Source organism: Geotrypetes seraphini, chromosome 5, assembly GCF_902459505.1.
Source record: "Geotrypetes seraphini chromosome 5, aGeoSer1.1, whole genome shotgun sequence".
NCBI classification, from domain to species: Eukaryota; Metazoa; Chordata; class Amphibia; order Gymnophiona; family Dermophiidae; genus Geotrypetes; species Geotrypetes seraphini.
Window position 1 is genome coordinate 154,330,375 of NC_047088.1, and position 24,710 is coordinate 154,355,084.

At 42.1% G+C, this 24,710-nt stretch overlaps 1 protein-coding gene across 2 annotated transcripts in view; it reads left to right on the top strand.

Annotated features, from left to right (window-relative positions):
- The window catches only part of VPS8 (VPS8 subunit of CORVET complex), a 755,312-nt gene that overhangs the window by 670,204 nt on the left and 60,398 nt on the right, over positions 1 to 24,710 (top strand). For both annotated transcript variants that reach the window (XM_033944522.1, XM_033944523.1), the window contains one exon: positions 15,883 to 15,963. In XM_033944522.1, coding sequence (XP_033800413.1) covers positions 15,883 to 15,963 — 81 coding nt within the window. The remainder of the gene's footprint in view (positions 1 to 15,882; positions 15,964 to 24,710) is intronic.

A 24,710-nucleotide genomic window follows, 5' to 3' on the forward strand; every position in this document is an offset into this window, starting at 1 on the left:
AATAACCTGCGGTGTGGGACGCTATCAAAAGCTTTGCTGAAGTCCAAATATATCATGTCCAGAGACTCCCCGGCATCCAGTTGTCTAGTTACCCAGTCAAAGAAGCCAATCAGATTAGATTGGCAGGACCTGCCCTTGGTAAATCCGTGTTGAACATAGCTCGCATAGCTGAAAGGAATAATCAGGCCTGAGATTGCAGAGGAAGCCTGTGCAGTGTCTCTTCTTGTCGCACTGGAGCGGTGTGTTTGCAAGGAGAAGAGGGGGATGTCTGGATAAAAAACAAGGTAGCTGGAGATAAGGGTGCCTGAAAAAAGGTGGATGGTGGAGATGAGGGGCAGGAAAACATGGTGGATGGAGTTTGTAAGGGGGTTTTGAAAAAGGTAAATAGAGTATGTGGGGGAATTGGTGAAAAATGAATGAGGTGTATGTGTGTGGGTATGTGTGCAGGAGGTGCATGGCTGTGTGAAGATGCCTGGGATTTTGTACTAGGAAGGGGGCTGAAGCAAGTTGGATGGGATGGAGGCTGGAGAAAAGTGGCTAGAGTGTTTTTGTCAAAGGTTGGGGGCTAGAGAAAGGTGAATAGTGTATGTGATGGGGGATGCATGCGCCTTGGGAGGGCAGAGCTAGTAAATGGTGGAAAGTGTGTGTGTGTCAAGGAGATTGGAACAGAGAAAAGTAAGGTGGGAATTTGTCTGGGAGAAGGGAAAAAGACCTTGGAGGTAGACAAAACAGGGGTCTTGCTGGGAGTTAGGGAGAGAGCATAGGCAGGGCAGTGAGAGATGAGGTGGAGGAAAGGGAGAAAAATTGGAGGTATTTACCTTGGAGAAGACACTGAGGAAGCTGAGAACTGAATTTACCAGATGAACAGTGGCGTACCTAGCATATGTGACACCCGGGACCCATCATTTTTTGGCACCCCCCCCCCCCCCATCTGTACGAAAAACATGATTTTTAGTAACAAGCTACACGTCACACATGAGTACCTAGGAAAAGCCAGCATCTTACATACTGCAATGGGCAATACAACATCAATACACCCATTGTAAAACTAAACAAGCCAGACTAGTACAGATCAATTCTACACCATCAATCCTAACAGAAAACCATGTCTTTCGAACACACAGAACACAGAAAATACCTTTGCCTAGTATGGAATGTCATCACAAACTAACCCCTCCCCCTTTTACAAAACAGTACTGTGGATTTTAGCCATGGTGGTAACAGCTCTGACGCTCGTAGAATTCTGAGCATCAGAGCTGCTACCACCACAGCTGGCACTAAAAAACGCTCCACAGTTTTGTAAAAGGGGGGATAAAATAGAAATACATAGACAAAGGTTAAATTGAACCAGCAAGAAGCTGGACTCTGCATACAATGCAACACCACAGAAACAGTGACACATGTCTCCTAAAGCAGTGGTTCCCAACCCTGTCCTGGAGGAACACCAGGCCAATTGGGTTTTCAGGCTAGCCCTAATGAATATGCATGAAGCAAATTTGCATGCCTATCACTTCCATCATATGCAAATCTCTCTCATGCATATTCATTAGGGCTAGCCTGAAAACCCGATTGGCCTAGTGTTCCTCCAGGACAGGGTTGGGAATCACTGTCCTAAAGCAATAAATAAATAGAAAATTTTTGTTCTACCTTTGTCTTCTCTGGTTTCTGCTTTCCTCATCTTCTTGTTACTCTCTTCCTTCCATCCACTGTCTGCCATCTCTCTGCCCCTATATGGCATGTTCTCTCTTTCTATGCCCCTTCCAGAAACTGTATGCCTCCCCCTTCCATCTCTCCTTTCACCCCTTCTGGCATCTCGCTCCTCTCCTTCCCTCTCCCACACCTCTCTTCTGCAATCCCTTTCTTCCCTCATTTTCCTTTTCAATTTATTTTCTGCATCCATCTAGATTACGTTCTTACTACCCTCTCATCAGTTTCCTTTTTTACTGTCTATCTACAGCTCGCCACCTCTTTCCCTCAACCCTTCCAGTATCTAACTCTATCCTCTTCCCTCAATCCAGCATGTGCCCTTTTTTCTTTCTCCTCCCCACTACCTTCCAGTGTCTGCTCCCCATCTCCCTCCACTTCCATTCAGTCTGCACCCCTCTCCCCCACACTTTCATTCAGTGTCTGTCCCTCCTATCCCCCACACTTCCATTCAGCGTCTGTCCCTCCTATCTCCCACACTTCCATTCAGCGTCTGTCCCTCCTATCCCCCACACTTCCATTCAGCGTCTGTTCCTCTTATCCCCCACACTTCCATTCAGCGTCTGTCCCTCCTATCCCCCACACTTCCATTCAGCGTCTGTCCCTCCTATCCCCCACACTTCCATTCAGCGTCTGTCCCTCCTATCCTCCACACTTCCATTCAGCGTCTGTCCCTCCTATCTCCTACACTTCCATTCAGCGTCTATCCCCCTCTCTCTACCCCTTCCATCTACTGTTCACCCTCTGTCTCGCCCCTTCTATTCTCTGCCCTTTCCATCCAGTGTCCCTGCCCACTCTCTCTTCCATATGGTATCTTCCCTCTTTCTATGCTCCTTCCATAAATTGTCTCCTTTGTACATGATTCATTTCAGCTTCACCCCCTCTCCATTTTTCTGTCTCCCTATGCCCTGGAATATTTCTCTTCTCCTTTCCTTCCTTCCCACTCCACCCCATGGTCTGCCATCTCTATCTCCTTCCCTCCTCCATGCCCTGGCATCTCTTTCCCTCCATGCTCTGGCACCTCTTCTCCCTCTGGTCTGGCATTTGTTTCCTGTCTCTCCCCCATGCCCTGGCATATTTCTCCTCTCCTTCCAACTCCCCCTTCCCCCTCCATTATCTGGCATCTCCTCTCCTTCCTTTCCCATGGTCTGGTATCTGTCTCCTTCCCCCGCCATGCCCTGGCATCTCTCCCTCCTCCTCCATGGTCTGGTATTTCCTTTCCTTTCCTTCCCTCCCATGGACTTGGCATCTCTTGTTCCTCTCCCTTTTCCTTCTCCCTCCTTCTGTGTCAGCATGCCCCCTATCTACCTACTACTCCAATACCTAGAACTTCCTTTTCTTCTTATTGCATCCACCCCGTGTCCAGCATCTCCCACCTGTCTTTCTAATCACATCATGTCTGTTTTTTCCCTTCACCCTACAACCTCCATGTCCAGCATCTTCCTGTGTTCCTATTTTTCTTCCATTTCCTGAGCCAGCCAACCCACCATCTTCGCACATCCCATTTCAGTACCTCCCCTCTTTTCCCCAATTTAATAGGCCTGAATGATATAGAAGTCCCTCAAGAGTGTTCCAGTGCTGCTGCAAGACTGGAGGCGATTCTTAGCTGCCATCAGCTTTGCCTTTGGCTATGCCGGTAACCGGCGATCGCTTCCCATCCCGCGCTAAAGCCTGCCTCCCTCCTTCCCTCCCTACCTCGCCGAAATGGTCGGGGGTGGGGGCGCCAGGTCCGGAATCACCCTCCCTATTCTCAGGGCAGGCATTAGGGGATGGCAAGGGGACCCCGCAAACCAGGCAGCTCTCTTAGCTGTCATCAGCCCTGCCTTCGACTGCGCCGGTAAAGCTAAACTGGATGGTAAAAGCAAAGAGAGACGCCGTGGGACTTTCCCATTTGCCTGCATCGCTCGAAGTGCTGCCGCTCTCAATCCCGCCCCTCAAAAACAGGAAGTCACTTCAAAGGGGGGGGGGCGGGATCGAGAGCAGCAGAACTTCGAGCGATACAGGCAAGTGGGAAGGAGGTGCTATTTCATACCTATGGGGAGAAGCCAACCCTTAAAATGGGGGAATTCTGCACAAGAAAGTAAAAAATGTGTGCAATATTGTTCTGCATTTTTGCACATAATCCCTCCAGGAGGTACACTCGGTATAATGAAATCATGGAGACCTAGCACAGAGACTGTTAATGAGCAGTGGAAGTTGAATGGAAGCTTTAGAGGTGAAGAGTCTTGGGGGCTTTCAGGGATTTCACAGTCTTAGTAGAGCTTTTTGTCAGAGGTTTGTGCCTCCTGACTTTGGAACTGTACATCACCGAGAATTTTCTTTCTGTCCTGAACAATATGTTATTCTTAGATTCCATTATCCTTTTGTTTCTGTCTGCAGTATTTAGTTGAAGAATGAGCTTGGTGTAGAGGTGCAATATAAAGAAAAAAATTACATGAAAATGTGTGCCCAGAGAATAACAAATGGTAAACATAAATTAGCTCTGGAAAATAAGGATGGAAAAGAGGCATAAATCAGTACTGAAGAATTCATTAGGGAGCACTGAGCCTCACTGGTGCCTTTTGTCATAATTGTGGTTCCCTCTATATTCAGCTATGATCCATCAAGATAATAATTACAAGTTTTCTCTTTCAGTGGGCCTTTTGATAACTGGGGGGAAGTCCTAATTATATTTGACAGTCTATCAGTTACAGCATCTAGTCCAAATCATAAAGTCACACTTTTCTTCCTTTTATCTGGACTTTCAGCTGTTCTGCTTCCTGCTAGAATCTAGTTTACCTGCTATCTAAGGTAACTTGGTGTTTAGACTACAGATGTGTTTAGGGATGGGAACAACAGGAAATCTATAGAAATCCACAGGGTTGAGGACAAAAATGTCATTACTACCGTGAAGAAGGGAGAGGATGGATCAAAAGTGATAGGGATAGGGACCAGATTATGTCCCTACCAAAAATACCAGGTTAATAAATGCTTGCTCATGCAAATTTTTTTGAAAAGGAAAAAGGATCTCAGATATCCATACCAATGGCACATAAGTGCCAAATAGTAATATTTGGATGATGGTATCCATCATCGATCCTAAAAAAAACCTTTAATTATAACTTTTTTTTCTTTATCTTAAATTTCTTTTTTTTTCTTAGTGTAACTTGTGTGCATAAATTAATTAAATTTGTGATTTTCAAAACGTGCAGCGCAGGCTGAGTCAATTTCCCCCAAGAAAACAAACTACAGTATATTATGGGGGCAGGGAGAGAAATCCTGCGCAGGGATTTACACTAGAATGAAGGACTCAGGCAAAGAGAGAGCCTGAGCGGGCCTGTGCAGATTGATGGCGACAGCTAAGAAAGAACTGTACTGAATTGGTGAGGCCATTTAAAAAAATAACCCAAAATGAATTGATTCAACCAAAGTGAATCGGGCAGCTCTACACCGAACTAGTCTCATTTAGGTAACTGATAATACAGCTAATATGAAAACAGGATTTCGAGATCAGGTAAGGATAGTTTGTGCAGGTCATAATCTCAGTCTTGCACTCTTAACAATCAAAAACTGAAGTTGATCCTCAGCAATATCACATACAAAATTGTTAAAAAGAAGGGTGGAACAGTGCCATAAGCAGACTGCCAACATGGACAGCAGATCACACTGTGGTCGAGGTACAACCAATTGCTGAACACCAACAAAACATCCAAAACGAGAAACAGGATTTGTTTGAGACTAATTCAAGAGCCAGGAAACAGCTTCTGTGATTTGAAGTGGATGCATATATATCGAGTTCGTACAAGGAATTCAGCTAGTTTCTTATTACCTACTAACAACAGAGGTCCAATATGGGGCTAAAACTGGCACATGTTTGACAGTTCTCTGCTTAGAACTCCTGTCACCAGCACGTCATCAGAATATTCTTTTCAGTTTCAGGATGAACAATCAAGGAATATAAAATGAAACTGAACTCTGGCTCTGTAGACAGTTTATTATTTTTACATAGTTTGAAATGAGGGTCTTCTCACAGTCCATGTTCATAAATGTTAGGTTTTTCTTACATATTTAATAAAGTTATGTCTATTGTTTTGCCACATTGATTATAACCTTAGACAGGCAGAATATCAAATTTGATCCCCTTTCCCTTTAAACTGGAATGGAGTAGCCTAGTGCAGGGGTAGGCAATTCCGGTCCTCGAGAGCCGGAGCCAAGTCAGGTTTTCAGGATATCCACAATGAATATGTATGAGATGGATTTGCATGCACTGCCTCCTTGAGATGCAAATCTATCTCATGCATATTTATTGTGGATATCCTGAAAACCTGACCGACTCCGGCTCTCGAGGACCGGAATTGCCTACCCCTGGCCTAGTGGTTAGTGCAGCAGCCTGGCAACCTGAAAAACTGGACAAGAACACTCACCAGCTTTTACAGATGGGTTAATACTTCCATATAATACTTCGAGAACATTACGCTCTAACCATCAAAATCTTCTGTCCAAGCCTTCACTACATCATATCGTGTATGACACCACTCGCAAATTTATTCTTTGGTAACGACCCTTACCTTATGGAACACCATGCCCTCTCATCTATGCCAAGAAACTTCCATATCCAAGTTTAAGGATAACCTTAAAACTTTCCTATTTAAGGATGCATTTTATAGTTGAGAAATATAATTTTTCTTAGATGACAATAGGTTGATTTTAATCATTCCCCCTTTCCTATTGTGTTTTTCCTTTGTTTTCTTTCCCCCTTCGTTCCTTACATATCTACTTGTTTGGTTGTAATGTTTCCCATACCTTTTTTTAAATTAATTTTATTGTAAACCACTCAGATTTTTTTTGATGAGCAGTATATCAAGATTTAAATAAACTTGAAACTTAAATTGCTTTGTTTGTATCCACAGAAAGGTGGTATATCAAGTCCCATCCTCTTTCCTTTGCCTTGTTTTGTGTTAAATTTTAGCAAGTTATAGGATGCATTTGACGTTTTGATTGAATTTACAAGATATTTTAAATGTATGTTGGGTATGGGAATGGTGCAGATACAGAATCAATATGATGGGGATGGCGTAGGGATGGAACAGAATTTGACTGGAAACAGATGGGGATGGGGACTAGTTATGTCAATACACAGAAAAATATCTTCAAGGCAAGAGTAGGAAAAAACAGAAAATATATAAACAGCAAATATTCAACTCTCTTCTGCAATATAAACAGCAAATATTCAACTCTCTTCCGCAAGGAGGGAACAAACTAATGCTGCAAATTTAGCACAAAAAGCAGAGAAAAAGACCTCAGTACATCCTGCATAAAACTAATATAGCATAAGCTAAAAAATAGTAAGTGCAGCTTAATCATAAGTCAAAAAACTCCACTCAATTTAAACAACAATGCAACGAAACCACCCTCGGGCAGATCAGAAAAAAACAGTAACACTCTCCCTTTCAAGTTCATAAAGATGCAGGAAAACACCCAGTACTTCTCTTAACAGCAAAACTGGCCATTCCTCCTCTTAGCACTTAAATCCTGCACACTGTTTCTCGACAGGAGTTACCTGTTTCGCAATCCGTGTCTTCAGGAGAAATCCACAAGAGAAAATTGCACAGCAACAGCAGATGATTCAAAATGGCTGTTGCTGTGCAGTTCTTTCTTGTGGGTGGGCCAGGTGCCTAAGGCCACTCCTATGGCCGGGGCATTAGGTGCCTGGGCCAGTCAGGCCCTAGGCCCCTCCCCGGTGCATCCCACAATGCACCAGGAAGGGGCAGGCCTGTCATTCAGAGGAAGGACAGAGGGAGGGGCCAGCCAGCCATCACCAAAGGGTTAGAGGGGGGTCCAGGGGGGTTGGGGGGGTTCAGGTGGGTTAGGGGGGTTGGGGAGGTAGGCTGGGTAGTCTGGCAGAGATTCAAGGGGGTGGTGGCCGGCAGGAAGGATTGGGCATCCCTCCTGCCAGTGAAGAGTTTAATTGCACAAGGTGTTCGAGGGAGGGGGCAGCAGGAGGGATTGGGCATCCCTCCTGCTGGCACCTCTCCTGAAGTGGTGCATCTTCGTTGGCAGGAGGGATGCCCAATCTCTCCTGCCACCCCCACCCTCCAAAGCAGTGCGATCTTCGCTGGCAGGAGAGATGTCCAGTCCCTCCTGCCGGCACCTTTCTTGAAGCAGCACATCTTCACCAGCAAGAGGGACTGGGCATCCCTCCTACCTGCGAAGATCGCGCTGCTTCTGTGGGGGTGGTAGCAGGAGAGATTGGGCATCTCTCCTGCTGTGATTGTTACGGGTGCAGGGGGATGGGTTGCCATGATCAGCTCAGTGGTCCAATCCGGAACTTGTGCCTGTTTTGACTTTGTCTGAGTCAAAATGTATAAGTTCCGTCTGGCAACCTGTCAAAGTTTTTTTGTTATGGCTGCCAGACGACTAAGTCTAGGTCAGCCCACATCCCACCCACCTCCCATCCTATCCACTCCTCCAAAAAATGCCCCTTTTTGCTCTAGTTGTACAGAGGCAAGGTAAAGACCTAAGCTGGTTTTAGATGCATCTAAAACCAGTTTTGATTATCGGTACTTGGATGACCTGTCTTTTTGATCGTCCAAGTACCGACTTAGGCCAGTTTTTGGACACTTTTTTTTTTTTTTTTTTATTATGAGCCCCATAGTGGCCAAAAGGTGGTTTCAAAAGTGCTAGTAAAAGATAGAACATAAGAAGTTGCCTCCGCTGGGTCAGACCAGAGGTCCATCGCGCCCAGCAGTTCGCTCCCGCGGTGGCCCATCAGGTCCATGACCTGTAAGGTGATCCTTGTCTAAACCCTATAATCCTCCTTATCCTTCTTTCTATACTCTTTCATAACCTATCTCTACCTCAATCTGTATCCCTCAATCCCCGTATCCTTCAGGAATTTATCCAATCCTTCTTTGAAACCCCGCAATGTACTCTGTCCTATCACAACCTCCGGAAGCGCATTCCAGGTGTCCACCACCCTTTGAGTGAAAAAGAATTTCCTAGCATTTGTTCTAAACCTGTCCCCTTTCAATTTCTCCGAGTGCCCCCTTGTTCTTGTGGTTCCCAACAGGCAGAAGAATCTGTCCCTTTCTACCTTCTCTATGCCTTTCATGATCTTGAAAGTCTCTATCATGTCTCCTTTGAGTCTCCGCTTTTCCAGGGAGAAGAGCCCCAGCCTTTCTAACCTGTCTGCGTATGAAAGGTTTTCCATACCTTTTATCATTTTCGTCGCTCTTCTCTGAACCCTCTCAAGTATCGCCATGACCTTCTTGAGGTACGGTGACCAGTATTGGACACAGTACTCCAGATGCGGGCGCACCATCGCACAGTACAGCGGCATGATGACTTCCTTCTTCCTGGCTGTAATACCCAACATTCTGGTTTGCTTTCTTTGAGGCTGCTGCACATTGTGCTGTTGATTTCATTATTGTGTCCACCAGCACACCCAGGTCTTTTTCAAGGTTACTTTCCCCTAGCACTGATCCCCCCCATTTTGTAGCTGAACATCGGGTTCTTTTTCCCTATATGCATGACCTTGCATTTCTCTATATTAAAGTTCATTTCTAAGAGAGAAAATAGATATATAACCATTAGTGAGCTGAAAATACTAGACCTATTTCCATGAAGGGTGTTGACTTGCCAAAGGAGAAACAAAAATATACCACAATATACCACAATAGTGGTTGGATTTCAACAGACAAATATGGCTATAATAATAGAGTAAAACCTTAAAAGACAAACAAACGGCCTCTTTTACAAAGCTGTGCTAGCGGCTGCACTGCGCTAATGGCCCTGAAGTCCATAGAGATTTAAAGGGCTTTGTGTCTTGCCACACGGCAGCTGCTAGCGCGGCTTTGTAAAAGAGGCCAAAAATGTACTAATCATAAAAATAATAAAATAATTATAATAATAATAACAACAACAACGTTGACAACCTTAATGTTTCTTATTGAAAATGAATATTGAAATGAGTTAAACCCGAAAAGCTACTAAATGTATAGGCAGTATGGGCTGATGTAGCCAAATGGTCCTATAGAATTTGACCAACCTCTGACCGGACCCAATATAATATAAATCTTCCTTAAACATATTATGACAGTTCGTAAAAATATATATTGCTAGTCTATTCCATAAAATTGTATACCAATAAAATATTCATAAGAAATGGTACATAAAAGATTATCCATAATACCTCTCTATGAGGAGTTCTTGATTACCTTATCTAAACATATAATTAGTAATAGAAGACCTTTCTTTTGAATTAAACCTAGTAACAAAGCATGCCTATAACTACATCTAAAACAAATTAAATGATTGAATCTAGAGCAAATTAAATGATTGAGCCCGATAAAACTATGTAGTTTTGTTTAAAAATGAGAGTCTGTGGAGATATGGGAAACTACAAATTAAAAGTAGGAATCGAAAATGGGAATATCAACCTCTATGTGTTTAAAATCCGGAATAGACACTTAAAAGTGTTGAAAAAACGACTCTTGATTTGACTAGCCCATCCAGTGAAAGAATGCATGGAGAAAACAATAGGGGACAAACTTGCCGAAACTGTGGCAATTAGAGGTATATAGCCAAAACAGTATTTAAGAGGATAAAGAATATCAATTGCAAATAATGGCAACAAAGCTTCCACAAGAGCAAACTTACCACTGTTTCGATATCAATAGCAACAGTCTGTGCTCTGCTAAGTTAGCGAAAGATGAATGCTGTGGGAAATTCAAAGCTTTAAAAAAACGCTTGTTGATGATGTAGCATACCGGTGAAGGATGACAGATAAGGGCAAAAACAATCCCAAATCCAGTACGACGCAGGGCAGAGATTAACAATTTGAGGATGGGAAGAAACATTGCTGATAGACTGAAAAAAGACATGATAAAAAATGAAACTAAAATTGGGGTGAGATGGAAGAGTGTAGAGAAATGATGTTAAAGCGCGGTATAAACGTAAGTTTCAAGTTTATTTAAAATATTTGATTTAATCACAAAATCCAAATCCAATGCGATTTACATTTAGTTAAAAATTAGGTTAAAATTTAAAAAAAAAACAACAAAAAAAACAACAGGACAGTTAGTACTAATTATAATAAAATGATATGTTTGAGAAAGGAAGGTGAAAAAAAAATGGTTAAATACAATTCAAAAACAAATAAAAAAGGATAGGTAATGAAACAAGAGGAAGGGGAACGTTACCCACTTAATTTTTACTTGGCAGTTAAAAGCGTCTTCAAAAAACCAACTTTTTAGGAGACTTTTAAACTTGGCTAAGTAATTTTTCTTCTCTTATGTTGATCGGGAGCGAATTCCAAATTTGAGGGGCTGTAACGGAGAAAATCACATCCCTCCTTGAATAAATGAATTTTAAAGAGGGGACTACTAGCAAAGATTTTTCTTCAGATCTTAAGAATTTTATGGGAATATATGGTATTAGAAATCTTTCTAAGACTGCAGGAGCTTTGTTTATTAATATTTTATGTGTGAGTAATGCTATTTTATATGTGATTCTGTGATTTAAAGGTAACCAATGCTTTTCCTTTAAAAGTGGAGTTACATGATCAAATTTTTTTCTTTTCGTAATTATTTTTATTGCGGTATTTTGGAGAATTTTCAGTCTGCGTATTTCTTTTAAGGTAGATCCCTTGTACAGGGCTTTGCAATAGTCAATTTTTTATATGACTAGTGAATGTATTAGAATATTCAACAATGATTCATCAAGGAAATCGGATAGTGATCTGATCAACCTTAACCAGCAGGTTCTTACAAGTGAACTTATTTGATCATGGTAACTAAGCTTTTGGTCTAATATGACCCCGAGTATCTTCACCTTAGTAACTACCTTAAGTGTAGTTGTATTTATGGTTATATTGGCTCCTAATACCTGACCCTCCCTACATGGAAATAGCATGATCTCTGTTTTAGATGTGTTGAACTCCAACTTTTTGTTGTGTAACCATTTAGATATTATAGATAGTTTCTCCCTTAAACCCCACCTCTACCCTTCTTTCTCCATTCTAATCTTCTGCCTAAATTTCTGTATAGTCCACTCTCAGCCTATACTCAAATAACTTGTATCTAAACTAAACTATTATATTTAACTTACTGTTCTTAATTTGCTGTATAGTCCCTATATCTAAACTGCTGCACAGTCTCGTATAATCTTGTATGTCCAGTCTACTGTATAATCTTGTTTGTCCAATTCACTGCATTGTGAATGTTTACTTGTAAACCGTTCTGAGCTACTGGGAGGACGGGATAAAAATCTAAATAAATAAATATAATTTCTACATCTGCACTAGGATCTAGAGGATACAAAAGTTGTACGTCATCTGCATAAGCAAATGGTATAAACCCAATTGACTGACTAAGGGTTAACAGCAGTGCCAAGAATATGTTAAACAATAGCGGAGATAAAATTGATCCTGAACAACATAGTAGGAGTGGAGACACTACTTGATGACTCACTAAAAATAGGTGTGGATTAATCAGACCAGACTGTAATGCGGGATTTTCAAACTTGACAGAACTATCTTTGTGCTCACAATGAATGAAAAGATCAAAGCAAAAAGAAATAGAAAAATGCCATTGTGGGGTTACTATAAAAAATGAAAAATGTGGATAATGTGTGTTCATACGCTGCAATAAGTGATGAAAGGAATAAAGAAAAATGTGAATAAATGAATATATATGAAAAAATGAATGTATATAAATAAGCTTCTATGTGTTCTGATTGATTGATGAAAATAAACTGTTTATGAAGAGCGACCCTACAGACACCAAAGAAAATAAATATGTACACTGCTAAAAAAAGATAGTCTAATCTTAGACTGTGCTAACCAGAAAACATGTTTAAATGATAAATTGTCAAATTAGCAAGTGCATGCAGTATTGGGTCTTACTTGCAAAACATATTAAAACCTATATTGATGAAAAACATAATTGTCTTGTCTTAAGTAATGTAACATGAACATTAATATAGTCATATAACCATGTTGGCATACATTAACAAAAAAAGGGGGACATCCACTGATAAATAACACAAGATAACATGAAAAAGCAACAATATTTTTACAAAAAGTGAATGAATTCCACCTCTAAGTTCAGACCTGCAGGGGAAACAGTATTGATTCAAAGATAGTTCTTTGTTCTGCCTATAGTAGTAATTGGTTGGTGTTGCCACCCCTCCAGCCTTGAAATTGGAGGTCCTTGATGGTGTGATCAAATTCATACCAACGAGTCAGCAATGGAGCTAGGTATTACAGGGTCGATGCCTGTAATGTTCGGTTGCAGCACTTACAACAGGAGGAAGTATGGATGGGACTAATTTGTTCCTTAAATTCCTATTTCTGGTTAGGGCTACAATCGGTTTGATGTTTTTGAAACATTTAAATAAAGTCAAAATGTGCCAATGTTTAAAAATGATGTTCCGAATGTCTTGAGAAAAGTGTGAATATTTGGAGGTTAGTGCCCAAGAAAAATATCTGGGTGTCATTGTAGACAATACGATGAAACCTTCCGCCCAATGTGTGGTGGCGGCTAAAAAAAGCAAACAAGATGCTAGGAATTATTAGAAAAGGGATGATAAACAAGACTAAGAATGTTATAATGCCTCTGTATCGCTCCATAGTACGACCTCACCTGGAGTATTGCATTCAATTCTGGTCTTATCTCAAAAAATATATAGCGGCACTAGAAAAGGTTCAAAGAAGAGTTACCAAGATGATAAAAGGGAAGGAACTCCTCTCATATGAGGAAAGACTAAAAAGGTTGGAAAAGAGATGGCTGAGGGGAGATATGATTGAAGTCTACAAAATCTTGAGTCGAGTAGAACGGGTACAAGTGGATCGATTTTTTTACTCCGTCAAAAATTACAAAGACTAGGGGGACACTCAATGAAGTTACAGGGAAATACTTTTAAACCCAATAGGAGGAAATATTTTTTCACTCAGAGAATAGTTAAGCTCTGGAACGCATTGCCAGAGGTTGTGGTAAGAGCAGATAGCGTAGCTGGTTTTTGAAAGATTTGGACAATTTCCTGGAGAAAAAGTCCATAGTCTGTTATTGAGACAGACATGGTGGAAGCCACTGCTTGACTTGGATCAGAAGCATGGAATGTTGCTACTCTTTAGGTTTTTTCCAGGTACTAGTGACCTGGATTGACCACTGTGAGGACGGGCTACTGGGCTAGATGAACCATTGGTTACAAATCTGCAGAAGGGTGTCACTTTAAAACTCTGAACTCCTCCCCTTTTGTAACGGAGAACAATTCTCTCTTCAGTTTTTCCTTCCGCAGCCGAACTCAGAAGGTGTGTTCTAATCTGCTTTGTTTCTTTTTATTATTATGGGGTATTTTTGTCATCAGTCTTCACATTTTCTGCATGGCTTTGGTGCTTGGAGGTCCCCTTCATGGACTTACTCCATTGGAAAAAGGATGCAGTCCTGCGTGGGTGGACTGTTGCTCCCAGGCCAATCTCTTTGAGTACCTGTGGAGCCAGCCTGCTTGGTGTCACTTTAGGAGCTCGGTGTCCATCCTCCTGGGAGTTGGCTCGCCTACTGATTTATCAGAGGCTTGAGCATAGGCTGTGGGGCCCCTGTGTAACAACCCTCTGAGTATCAGGGAACTGGCTGCAAAGCTTCTCTCCCCAGCAAATCATGTGGACTTTTGGGGGGTGGGAATCCATGGTCAAGTCTGCCTGACTAACAGCCAGAAGATCTCCATTGGCAGACTTATGCTGGCTACTTGATCCACTCTATGCACCTTTATAAGATTCTACAGATTGGATGTGGCAGCTCAATGCTGCTTTTGAGTCCTCAGTACTGCAGGCAGGCTCATCTGTCCCTCCCTAGATGTCTGGCACTGCTTTGGTACATCAGCTATTATACAGAATCCTATGTCTTTGCTACTGAATAAAAGTTTAGGTTCTTACTTTGCTAATCTTCTTTCAGATAGAAGACATAGGATTCTGTATGTCTCGCCTAATCAAAGTTTTTGATTCACCTGATTCCTATCTTGGACGTCGGCCAGTGTCCATCTCAGGAACTCTTCTCCTGTATCTAAGATTTAACAGAGATACAACTACAGGAAAATGAGGGCTCCTATTCCCTTTCTCCTTTTGGGGGGGTGGGGGTGTTTATGGCTTCGACTAGTTGCACTTAGCAGGTTGATTCCTAGCTACTCATGTGCATAATTTGTTGTTCATTGTTAAAATATTAATTGTTGTTAATCATTGTTCTTTTATCATGTTACAGAGTAGAGCAGAATATGGTTTATTGGGAAACTTCCCCTTGTCCTTCCTTCTCATTCCTTCTGTTTCAGTGGAGTTCAATTGCTTTGGTACTAAATAAAGAGGAAGCTGTTCTCCACTGCAAAAGGGGAGGAGTTCAAAGTTTTGGAGTGACACCCTTCTTCAGATTCGCAACTAATAGGAAACAGCAGCTACTGTACAGAATCCTATGTCTTCTATCTGAAAGAAGAATAGAAAGGTAAGAGCCTAGTTTTTCATTTTATAAAATGTAAAATGGATTGCAACTCTGTCCAAGCTTCTCCCAAATTGAGCCCCACAGGAAAAGTTAAAAATCCTTAAAAGTTATGGGGGTCATTTACTAATGGCTGTCATGTGGTAGCATGTTATTGTTCATTAACTATTAGAAAATAATCTATATATAATCTTAGGAGGGCCACCTCTTTTTTAAAAATTTTTGGATTAAGTAATGCTTGTTTAGATTTAGTTCAAGGGTGAGTTCATTCTAGTATAGTAAGTACGGTAATTCTCTGTCCTGCTGACAATATGTATTTGAAATGGGGCAATGGAGGGTGGAGTGACTTGTCCAAAGTTATAAGAAGCAATAGTGAGATTTGAATCCTGGCTTCTCTTGTTCTTAGCCCACTGCTCCTTCTTTACATATGACCTGGTTTGGATACTGTTGGAGAGAAGATGCTAGGCTTGCTATACCTTTGATCTGTCCTGGTATGGCACATCTTCTGTTTATAGCTGCACAAAGAGCTTTTCTTTCATATACCCTATGGTATATAGCTACAGCACTGGTTCTATGTCTGATCAATGGAGCAATGAGTGAATCATTGCTCCATTGTTTTATGATACTTGTATATTAATGAGTGAAGAGAAACAATGTGTAGTGAATTTCTAATGGATGTGTTGAAGGGAATAACCTTTTAAATTTACTTTTTTTTCAGCAAACTGCTGATACTGTGTTGGATCCTCAACAAATCCAAGCATTTGATCAACTGTGTCGTATGTATAGAGGAACATCAAGGGTAAAATAATCTTAATTTATGCTTCTTCTTTCCTCACCTGCCTCCCCCCCCCCTCACAGTTGTCTGTGTCATATTTATGAGTTTAAAAAAAGAATCTTATGTATTGTGTTCAGCAGGGCATCGTACTGTATGTTCAAGCATTGTTTAAGTTTCCACTCATAGCTCAGCTCCACTAGTTCTGCAGATGTACCGTAATCCTGGCCTTAGAATCCTATTATTTTGGACTGCCAAACACATATTACTTGTGAAAATCTTTCTTTTACAGATCACTTGGTAACTTATCCTTGAAAGTAATATACAGTGATACCTCGGTTTGCGAGTAACCCGGTGTGCGAGTGTTTTCCATGATGAGCAAAACACTCAGCAAACTTTCGTCTCGCAAAACGAGTGTTGATTCGCTACACGAGCTCTATGGTGGGGTGGGTACCTGCCTGTGGGTGCTGCAGCCCTTGTAGCGTGGTGGCTTCCTTTCCCCAGGGTCCCCGTGCGGCTCTCCTCCCTCTTCGGCCGATGCCTCCGCCGTTCACCAGCGCCTCCCGGCATCCGATTCAAGCCAGCCATCCTCCAGACGCATGCGCAGGACCTCTGAACTCCCCCTTCAAGCCGGCGCCGCTCCAACAACACGCGCACCAAGTACAAGCACGCAGGATGTCATGCGTGCTTGTACATGGTGTGCATGTTGTTGGAGCGGCACCAGCTTGAAGGGGGAGTTCAGAGGTCCTGTACATGCGTCAGAAGGATGGCGGCTGGCTTGAATCAGAAGCCGGGAGGCACTGGTGAACGGAAAAGGCATTGGCCGAAGAGGGAGGAGAGCCGCATGGGGACCCCGGGGAATTTGGAAGCCACCACGTTACAAGGGCTATAGGTAGGTACCCACCCCTTGGCCACCTAGTAAACCTTGGTTGTGGAACGAATTGTTTCAGTTTACATTGTGGCCTATGGGGACATGTGCTTTGATATACGAGTACTTTGAATTACGAGCATGCTTCTGGAACAAATTATGCTCATAAACCAAGGTACCACTGTATATGTGATTACTTTTAGATTAGCACCAGAAAAACAAAAAACATTGAAAGAAGCCAGTGTTTTGAAATTAAAACTTAATAAAAATGCCACTACTGGAATTTAACTTACTGCTCCAGGGCAGATTTTGGTTGAGTTGGATTCTTTTTTCAGAAAAGAGAATGTAGTTATCCCCCTTGTCCCAAATTTTTATATTTTAAGTTGGAAAACATGGAATTTTCTCTTAAGAAGGATATACAAATTCCCTTGCTTAAAATTGCAGCAAATACAACCCTAATCACATTATTAGCTTGACTGGATGTGCCATATTGTTGTTAATCTACTACCATTTACTATCTAGACAGAGCTTCTTAGTAGTAACTGTTAGGGCTGTTGGACGATTAAACATTTTAATTGTGATTAATTTCATAATTTAAAAAATTAATCTTGTGTTAACTGTATTAGTGCTTGCCACTCTACCCTCCATCTTCCCTGACTCTGATATTGCTCCTTCATCCTGGGCTGCTCTCTCCCTTCTCTTTCCCAGCTTCCGTGGATCCAGCATCTCATCTCGTCGCATGCTGTACCTCTAATCTCAACCCTCCCCCATCCTGCAGAGGTCCAACATCTATCCCTCCCTCCCTTCCCTCCTCCCCCACCAGCCATTTCCTAAACTTGCCTGGGTTGCAGCCTTCCTGCAGCCACATTCTGCCCTTGTGAAAATAAGAAGTTGCATCAAAGGAGGCCGGATGCAACTACAGATTAATTGCAATTTTTTTGTTTGATTAAACATGTTAACATGTTTAATCATATTTGTTAACGTAATTAATCTAAAACTCTAGTAATTGTAGTAGCAGTGGCATAGTAAGGTGGCGGGGGGTGGTCCACCCTGGGTGCCGTCTTGATGAGGGCACCGGCACCCACACCCCTACTACTGTGTGTTCAACCCCCTTCCCTCATACCTCTTTAATGTTCACCTCTTTAACATTTGCAGCACGAGCAGCAACCCCAGCCTACTGCTCGCACCAGTGTCTGCTCTTCCTATGACGTCACTTCCTGGACCCACGCCTAGGAAGTGAAGTCAGAGGAATAGCTAACATTGGTGCGGGCAGCAGGTTGGGGTTGCTGCTTGCACCATGAACGTTAAAGAGGTACGGGGGAAGGGAAGCAGCTCACGGCAGGAAGCGCTTTTTTGTAGGAGAAAAGGTACCAGTACTCATAGAGGGCCGACATTAAGGGCAGGGTCACTTTGGCTTCACCTCTACAGTAACCACACCCATTTTATCATCTATGGAGCATATAAAAGACATCATTGAAAACAGTACACCAATTCCTAGGTCCCAAAAACACGTGGCCTGAATCAGGAAGCACTTACTCTGTCACAGCAGCAGAACATAGGTGCTTAAATTTAGCAGCTACATGAATGGTGTATCTAGGGTTGCCAACTTTTTGAAAGATAAAAACCCAGCACCTGCTACCACCTCCTCAACCACTGTTCTGCCCTTTGTCGATAAAGAGCAGACCTAGGATATTTTTAAATAAAATATATACCAAAAAAAAATGGTTTCTAATATAACTTCAGTAACAGCAAGATAAACCCTGTCAGCATATTGTGAATAACAAAACTGTACAAAAATTCACTGAGGACTAACTGCTTATCTACCATTCTGGCATAATTTGCAAAAGTCATATAACAAGGACCATACCTAGAGAAAGGCAGCACCATAAATATGCAGTGGGTCCAAGAACATCAGTTCGGCTATGGGGAAAACAGAGCAAGCCTTAATTTTATAGATCAGTGGTTCCCAAACCTGTCCTGGGGGACCCCCAGCCAGTCAGGTTTTCAAGATATCCCTAATGAATATGCATGAGAGAGATTTGCATATAATGGAAGTGACAGGTATGCAAATCTCTCTCATGCATATTCATTAGGGATATCTTGAAAACCTGACTGGCTGGGGGTCCCCCAGGACAGGTTTGGGAACCACTGTTATAAATTCTTATGCAAAAACTCTATGTTGACTATTTGACATTGGTCATTCACAGAGAGCACAAATAGACCCTCAACAAATACAAATTTAGGGGTCCTTTTACTAAGGCACACTAACGGATTTAGCACATACATACTGACTGCTAAGAGACCCATTCTGTTCCTATGGGTATCTTATCATTTAGTGCACACTAAATCTATTAGCACACTTTGGTAAAAGAACCCCTAAGGGCTCCTTTTACAAAGGCGCGCTAGGGTCTTAACGTGCGGAATAGCGCACGCTAAAATGCCGCGTGCGCTAGTCGCTACCGCCTCCTTTTGAGCAGGTGGCAGAGTTTTGGCCAGCGCACACTAATCCAGTGCGTGTGGTAAAACCCGTAGCACACCTTCGTAAAAGGAGCCCTAAGAGTGACTATAAACTAATAAAATATGTAGACAAAAATTCAGCTGAAACCTCCATAAACTAGACTCTGGCATGTAGGACAACTCCAGGAAACACAAAAAATTTTCCCTTGTACTGCTATAAAGATAGTAGACTTAATTTTCAAAAATTGACATATTCCATTCACTATATTACAAATTAACAACTACAAATAAAATAACCAATGGAAAATGTACTATTTTATTGGACTAAATACATTTTTCAATTATATTTCAGAGGGCCTTCTATCTCAGGTCAAAATGGAATCCTATCCTGACCTGAGGAAGGTGGTTTGGGTATCTCTGAAAGTTACTAATATTAATTATTTCTATAATGCTACCAGATGCACTCAGCACTGCACAGACTCACAAAGAATAAGAAAACAGTCCCTGCTCGAAAGAGCTTACAATCTGGTTGGTCAAAAAAGTGTTAAAATAGTCCAATAGAAGGGGATAATTGGTTACAGGACTCCCCACCCACTATCTGGTACTGGAGAAATAAATTTAATCTTTTAATGGTTTGGGAATCTATGTCAGCCCATTTCTCTAGAAGCCGGAGCAAGGCTTTTTTGTTTGGTCCTCTTATCTAGACACCCTATCCCCCACGGTAAAGAGTCAAATTATATTAATAGACTACAGAAACCAGCAGTTCCTTGGTTGCCTTCTGTTACTCGTTAAGATGGTGGCTTGGTGGAGGGGGGAACAGGGTAGGCTAGCTGTGAGGTTTTTTGTGTGTGTGTGCTGAGTCTGGATTGTAAGAACCAACGCCTGGACTCATGCTGTTTTGCCTGTATTATATCCTTTGGGATTTAGTTCATTGTTACTGTAAAATTTTGTATCAGTATGTGTGCTTGACTTGTTAATTTGAATAAATTGTTTCTAAAAATAAAAATAGTCCAATAGAAAGTTATCATTTTATTTCCATTTACTATTTTTTTTTTAACATTTATTAACACAACTACCACACTACATAGCTCAATGTGAGACAGGTAGGTCCAGGAAAGAAAGATACCAGCATAACTTACCAGTATGTACTGGAACAAAAAAGCTGTTTTCATAGTAAGAACATAAGAATTTGCCTCCGCTGGGTCAGACCAGAGGTCCATCCTGCCCAGCGGTCCGCTCCCGCGGTGGCCCCTCAGGCCTATCACCTGTGCAGTGGTCCTTGACTATTCCTATAACCTAGCTCAACCCTATTTGTACCCCTCAATCCCTTTATCCTCTAGGAACCTATCTAAACCTTCTTTGAAGCCTTGTAACGTGCTCTGGCCTATCATGGCCTCCGGAAGCGCGTTCCATGTGTCCACCACCCTCTGGGTAAAAAAGAACTTCCTAGCGTTTGTTCTAAACCTGTCCCCTTTTAATTTCTCCGAGTGCCCCCTTGTACTTGTGGTTCCCCACATTGTGAAGAATCTGTGCCTGTCGACCTTCTCTATGCCCTTCAGAATTTTGAAGGTTTCTATCATGTCTCCTCTAAGTCTCCGCTTTTCCAGGGAGAATAGCCCCAGCTTTTTCAATCTATCAGCATATGAGAAGTTTTTCATACCCTTTATCAGTTTAGTCGCTCTTCTCTGGACTCCCTCAAGTACTGCCATGTCCTTCTTGAGGTACGGCGACCAGTACTGGACACAGTACTCCAGATGCGGGCGCACCATTGCACGATACAGTGGCATGATGACTTCCTTCGTCCTGGCAGTGATACCCTTTTTAATGATACCCAGCATTTTGTTTGCTTTCCTTGAGGCCGTCGCACATTGTGCCGACGCCTTCAATGATGTGTCTACCATCACCCCCAGGTCTCTTTCAAGGTTACTTACCCCTAGCAGCGATCCCCCCATTTTGTAGCTGAACATCGGGTTCTTTTTCCTTACATGCATGACCTTGCATTTCTCTATGTTAAAACTCATTTGCCACTTTTTTGCCCACTCTTCCAGTCTTGATAGGTCCCTTTGCAGGTCTTTGCAGTCTTCCGCGGTTCTAACCCTGCTGCAGAGTTTGGTGTCATCCGCAAATTTTATAACCGACATTTTGTTCCTGCCTCCAGGTCGTTAATAAATATATTGAACAGGAGCGGTCCCAGCACCGACCCCTGCGGAACTCCGCTCGTGACGCATAGCCAGTCCGAGTAGTGGCCCTTTACTCCAACCCTCTGTTTCCTGCCTGCCAGCCAGTTTAGTACAAATATGGCTGCTTGAATCTGAGATTTTTGAACGTCAAGCAGAGGTCACATAAATATAATTTTCAAGATTTTGAATTAGGCTTTTATGATTTCAAATAAAGCAGACTCTTTCTTTCTTTATGTATAATCTATATATTTTTATGAGGAACGGTACTGGGATTGAACCCATAACCATTGCCTATTTGTGAATTCAGGGCTGGATGCTCAAAACTTACTATGCCCTTAACTATGGTTGCTAAACTGGTTCCAGCCAATTTAGCGTGCCAGTATTTTACTAGCAGATTATCAGAATGGCTCACCGTGGTCTTTTCCGAGCTTCCTAGCAGTCTCTGACTCTGCCATGCAAATTCACATGGAATGGGTATGGGTGGGACTCCCCCTTATGCATGTAACTTAACAGAATACTGTAAATAATACACACCCCTACTTCATTTAGCTATTCACAGATATACCAGGTCTATGGATAGTGTAAATTTAGACGTGCCAATGTCAGATTGTGCTAATATTCTATAATGGAATCCTAGTACCAAGATGCTATTATGAAATAAGCTTTCACCATACCACCTCAAAGCATCTAAATAGCAGCACCCAGTGATAGAAATGCTTCCTATATATTTATTAATTTATTATTAGGATTTATTTACAACCTTTTTGAAGGCATTCACTCAAGGCGGTGTACAGCAAGAATAAGTCAAACATACTAATACTTCTACTATCCATTAGGTCATGTCGACCCTTGGATACTCTGTAGGCCAGTCCTCGCCTTGCTTCCATGTTGTCAATGACTTCTTTCAATTGCTTGATGTTCATTCCTGTGTCATTCTTGATGGTATCCAGCCAACGAGCCTTTGGTCTCCCCTGCTTCCTTTTACCACTGACCATTCCGAGAAGCACCTCTTTTTCTAGTGAATTCACCCTCATCACATGTCTAAAATAGGTCAGTTTCTGTCTGGTAATCTTGCCTTCCAGGGACAACTCTGGGTTTCTATGATCAAGAACATCTTTGTTGGTAATCCTAGCTGTCCATGGGATTCATAGAAGTCTTCTCCAGCACCACAGCTCAAAGGCATCAATTTTTCTTCTATATGCTTTCGTGAGTTTCCATGTCTCATAGCCATATGTCATGACTCGGAACACAATGGCAGTGATCAGTCTTTGTTTGATAGTGACTGAGACATCCTTGCACTTCAATATTTGGTCCGTGCTCACCATGGCTGCACACCCCAGTGCTAATTGACGCTTGATCTCTGCTGTCGAACTGCCACTGTGATTAATGAGGGAACCAAAGAAAATGAAGCTGTCAACCACTTCTATTTCTTCATTGTTGATCTTTATGTGGACTTTCTTGTTGGTGGTAGTCATGATTTTGGTCTTCTTGATGTTCAGATAAAGTCCCATCTTCTCGCTTTCTTCTTTCAAAAGTAAGCAGTAGATAATTATAGCAGTAAAAAAAAAAATTCAGATTACAATATAAAGCGTGGCATAGTATGTTACATTATAATATCAATATAATGTATGATAAAACATTTTAATAGATGACATAGGGTGTAAGCGAAGAAGGCATATATAGATAGAAGAGATAGAGTAACAGAGGTTAAAAAATAAGTGGGAAATTCTAAAACCGGCGTCTAAGTTAACTGAAAAAATGCCATTAGAAACGGCAAAAAAATGGCAAGGTTGAAGCACCCACTGACACCTATAGAAAAGGCGCTGGAATCATGACTAGGTAGCCACTTTAGGCCATGAAATACCAAATAAGGTGTTGGGACAGTGTTTGTTGGGGTAGCATGTCAGGGGTGTCAGAGGTACTGTTGGGGGTTTCTGGGTATAAGAGGATGTTGGGGGGATCGGATGTCAGAGGTTGAGGGGGTCTCAGGGGTATCAGGAGTTCAAGGGAGCCCAGTGGCAGGAGGGAGTGGGCATCCTTCCTGCCGATTTTGGATGTTGGGGGGGGTTATTTGGGGGGTGTCAAGCAGGAGGGGGAGTAGGATCCTTCCTGCCTATTGGGGGGGGGGAGGGTCTCCTGTCCGCCGCAGCCAGCTGAGCTGATCGCGGCAGGGTACTTTTCCCCCGATCAGTGGCGTCGGGGATAATTTCCCCTGTCACAGTCAGCTTATAGCAGCTGTGGTCTAGTTTTAGGATCCCGCGGCAAAGATAGGCAGTTGAAATGTATGGCCAGGGTTTTCCAGGCCCACATTTCAGATGGCTATCTTTGCAATCAGGCACAATTCTGTAACCGGTACTGTCACATGATTGACATGCAATTGGTGGCTGCTGGTTAGAGAATCTGAGGGTATGGACTAATTTTAAGAAAGTTGTACTTGAGGTCAGACTGGCGCTTGAAAATCATCTCATCTAGGATAGGAGTGGATAAACATGTCCTGCTATAGTATGTGCAGTCAAGTGTCACTCCTTGTGTGTATAACTAGCAAGTTAGGTGGTACATCCATTAAAGGCCTGGGTGAAGAGCCAAGCTTTCACCAGCTTTCTGAAGTAGAGATAGTCTTGTGTAAGCAAAGCTTTTCAGGGAGTGCATTCCATAGTGTGGATGATTATTTCACATAATAAATTACATACTGTGCCCCTATCTGTCAAGCTTTTCTTCATAAGTGAGTCATTTCTTGCCCTCTATCATTTTTATTTCCCTTTTCTGTAACTCCAACAAATGTGGGCAGGTGAAAATAGATTTACTGATACTGGGGATCTGAAATTAAATAAAATGTTAAAATGCCTTCCCTCATCACAAATGCAGCTCAGCCGACATTTAAAGAAGATTAAATAACGTTTGAATTGATTAGCTTCATGGCTGTGATAACATTGATTTCAGTATCCAGATAGCTAAAGAAAACATTTCCTTCCATGTATAATCATTCTTTGTTGTTTAAAGGGCAACATGATGATACATTTTCCCCTGTAGACACGGCACCAGCATGCTGGAGAATTTAAACTTTTGGGGTCACCGAATTCTGTATTCCTGAGATATTTCTTGCCACAAAAATCTGAATGTGTGGAAAAACAAGGCACTTTGGTTAGTATCATGATATTATACACTAGGGCCCTCTTTTACTAAGGTGCGCTAACCGATTAGCGCGTGCTAAATGTTAACACGTGCATGAGGGGGTAGGTGTCCTATCTTTTCCAGAGAGATAAACATAC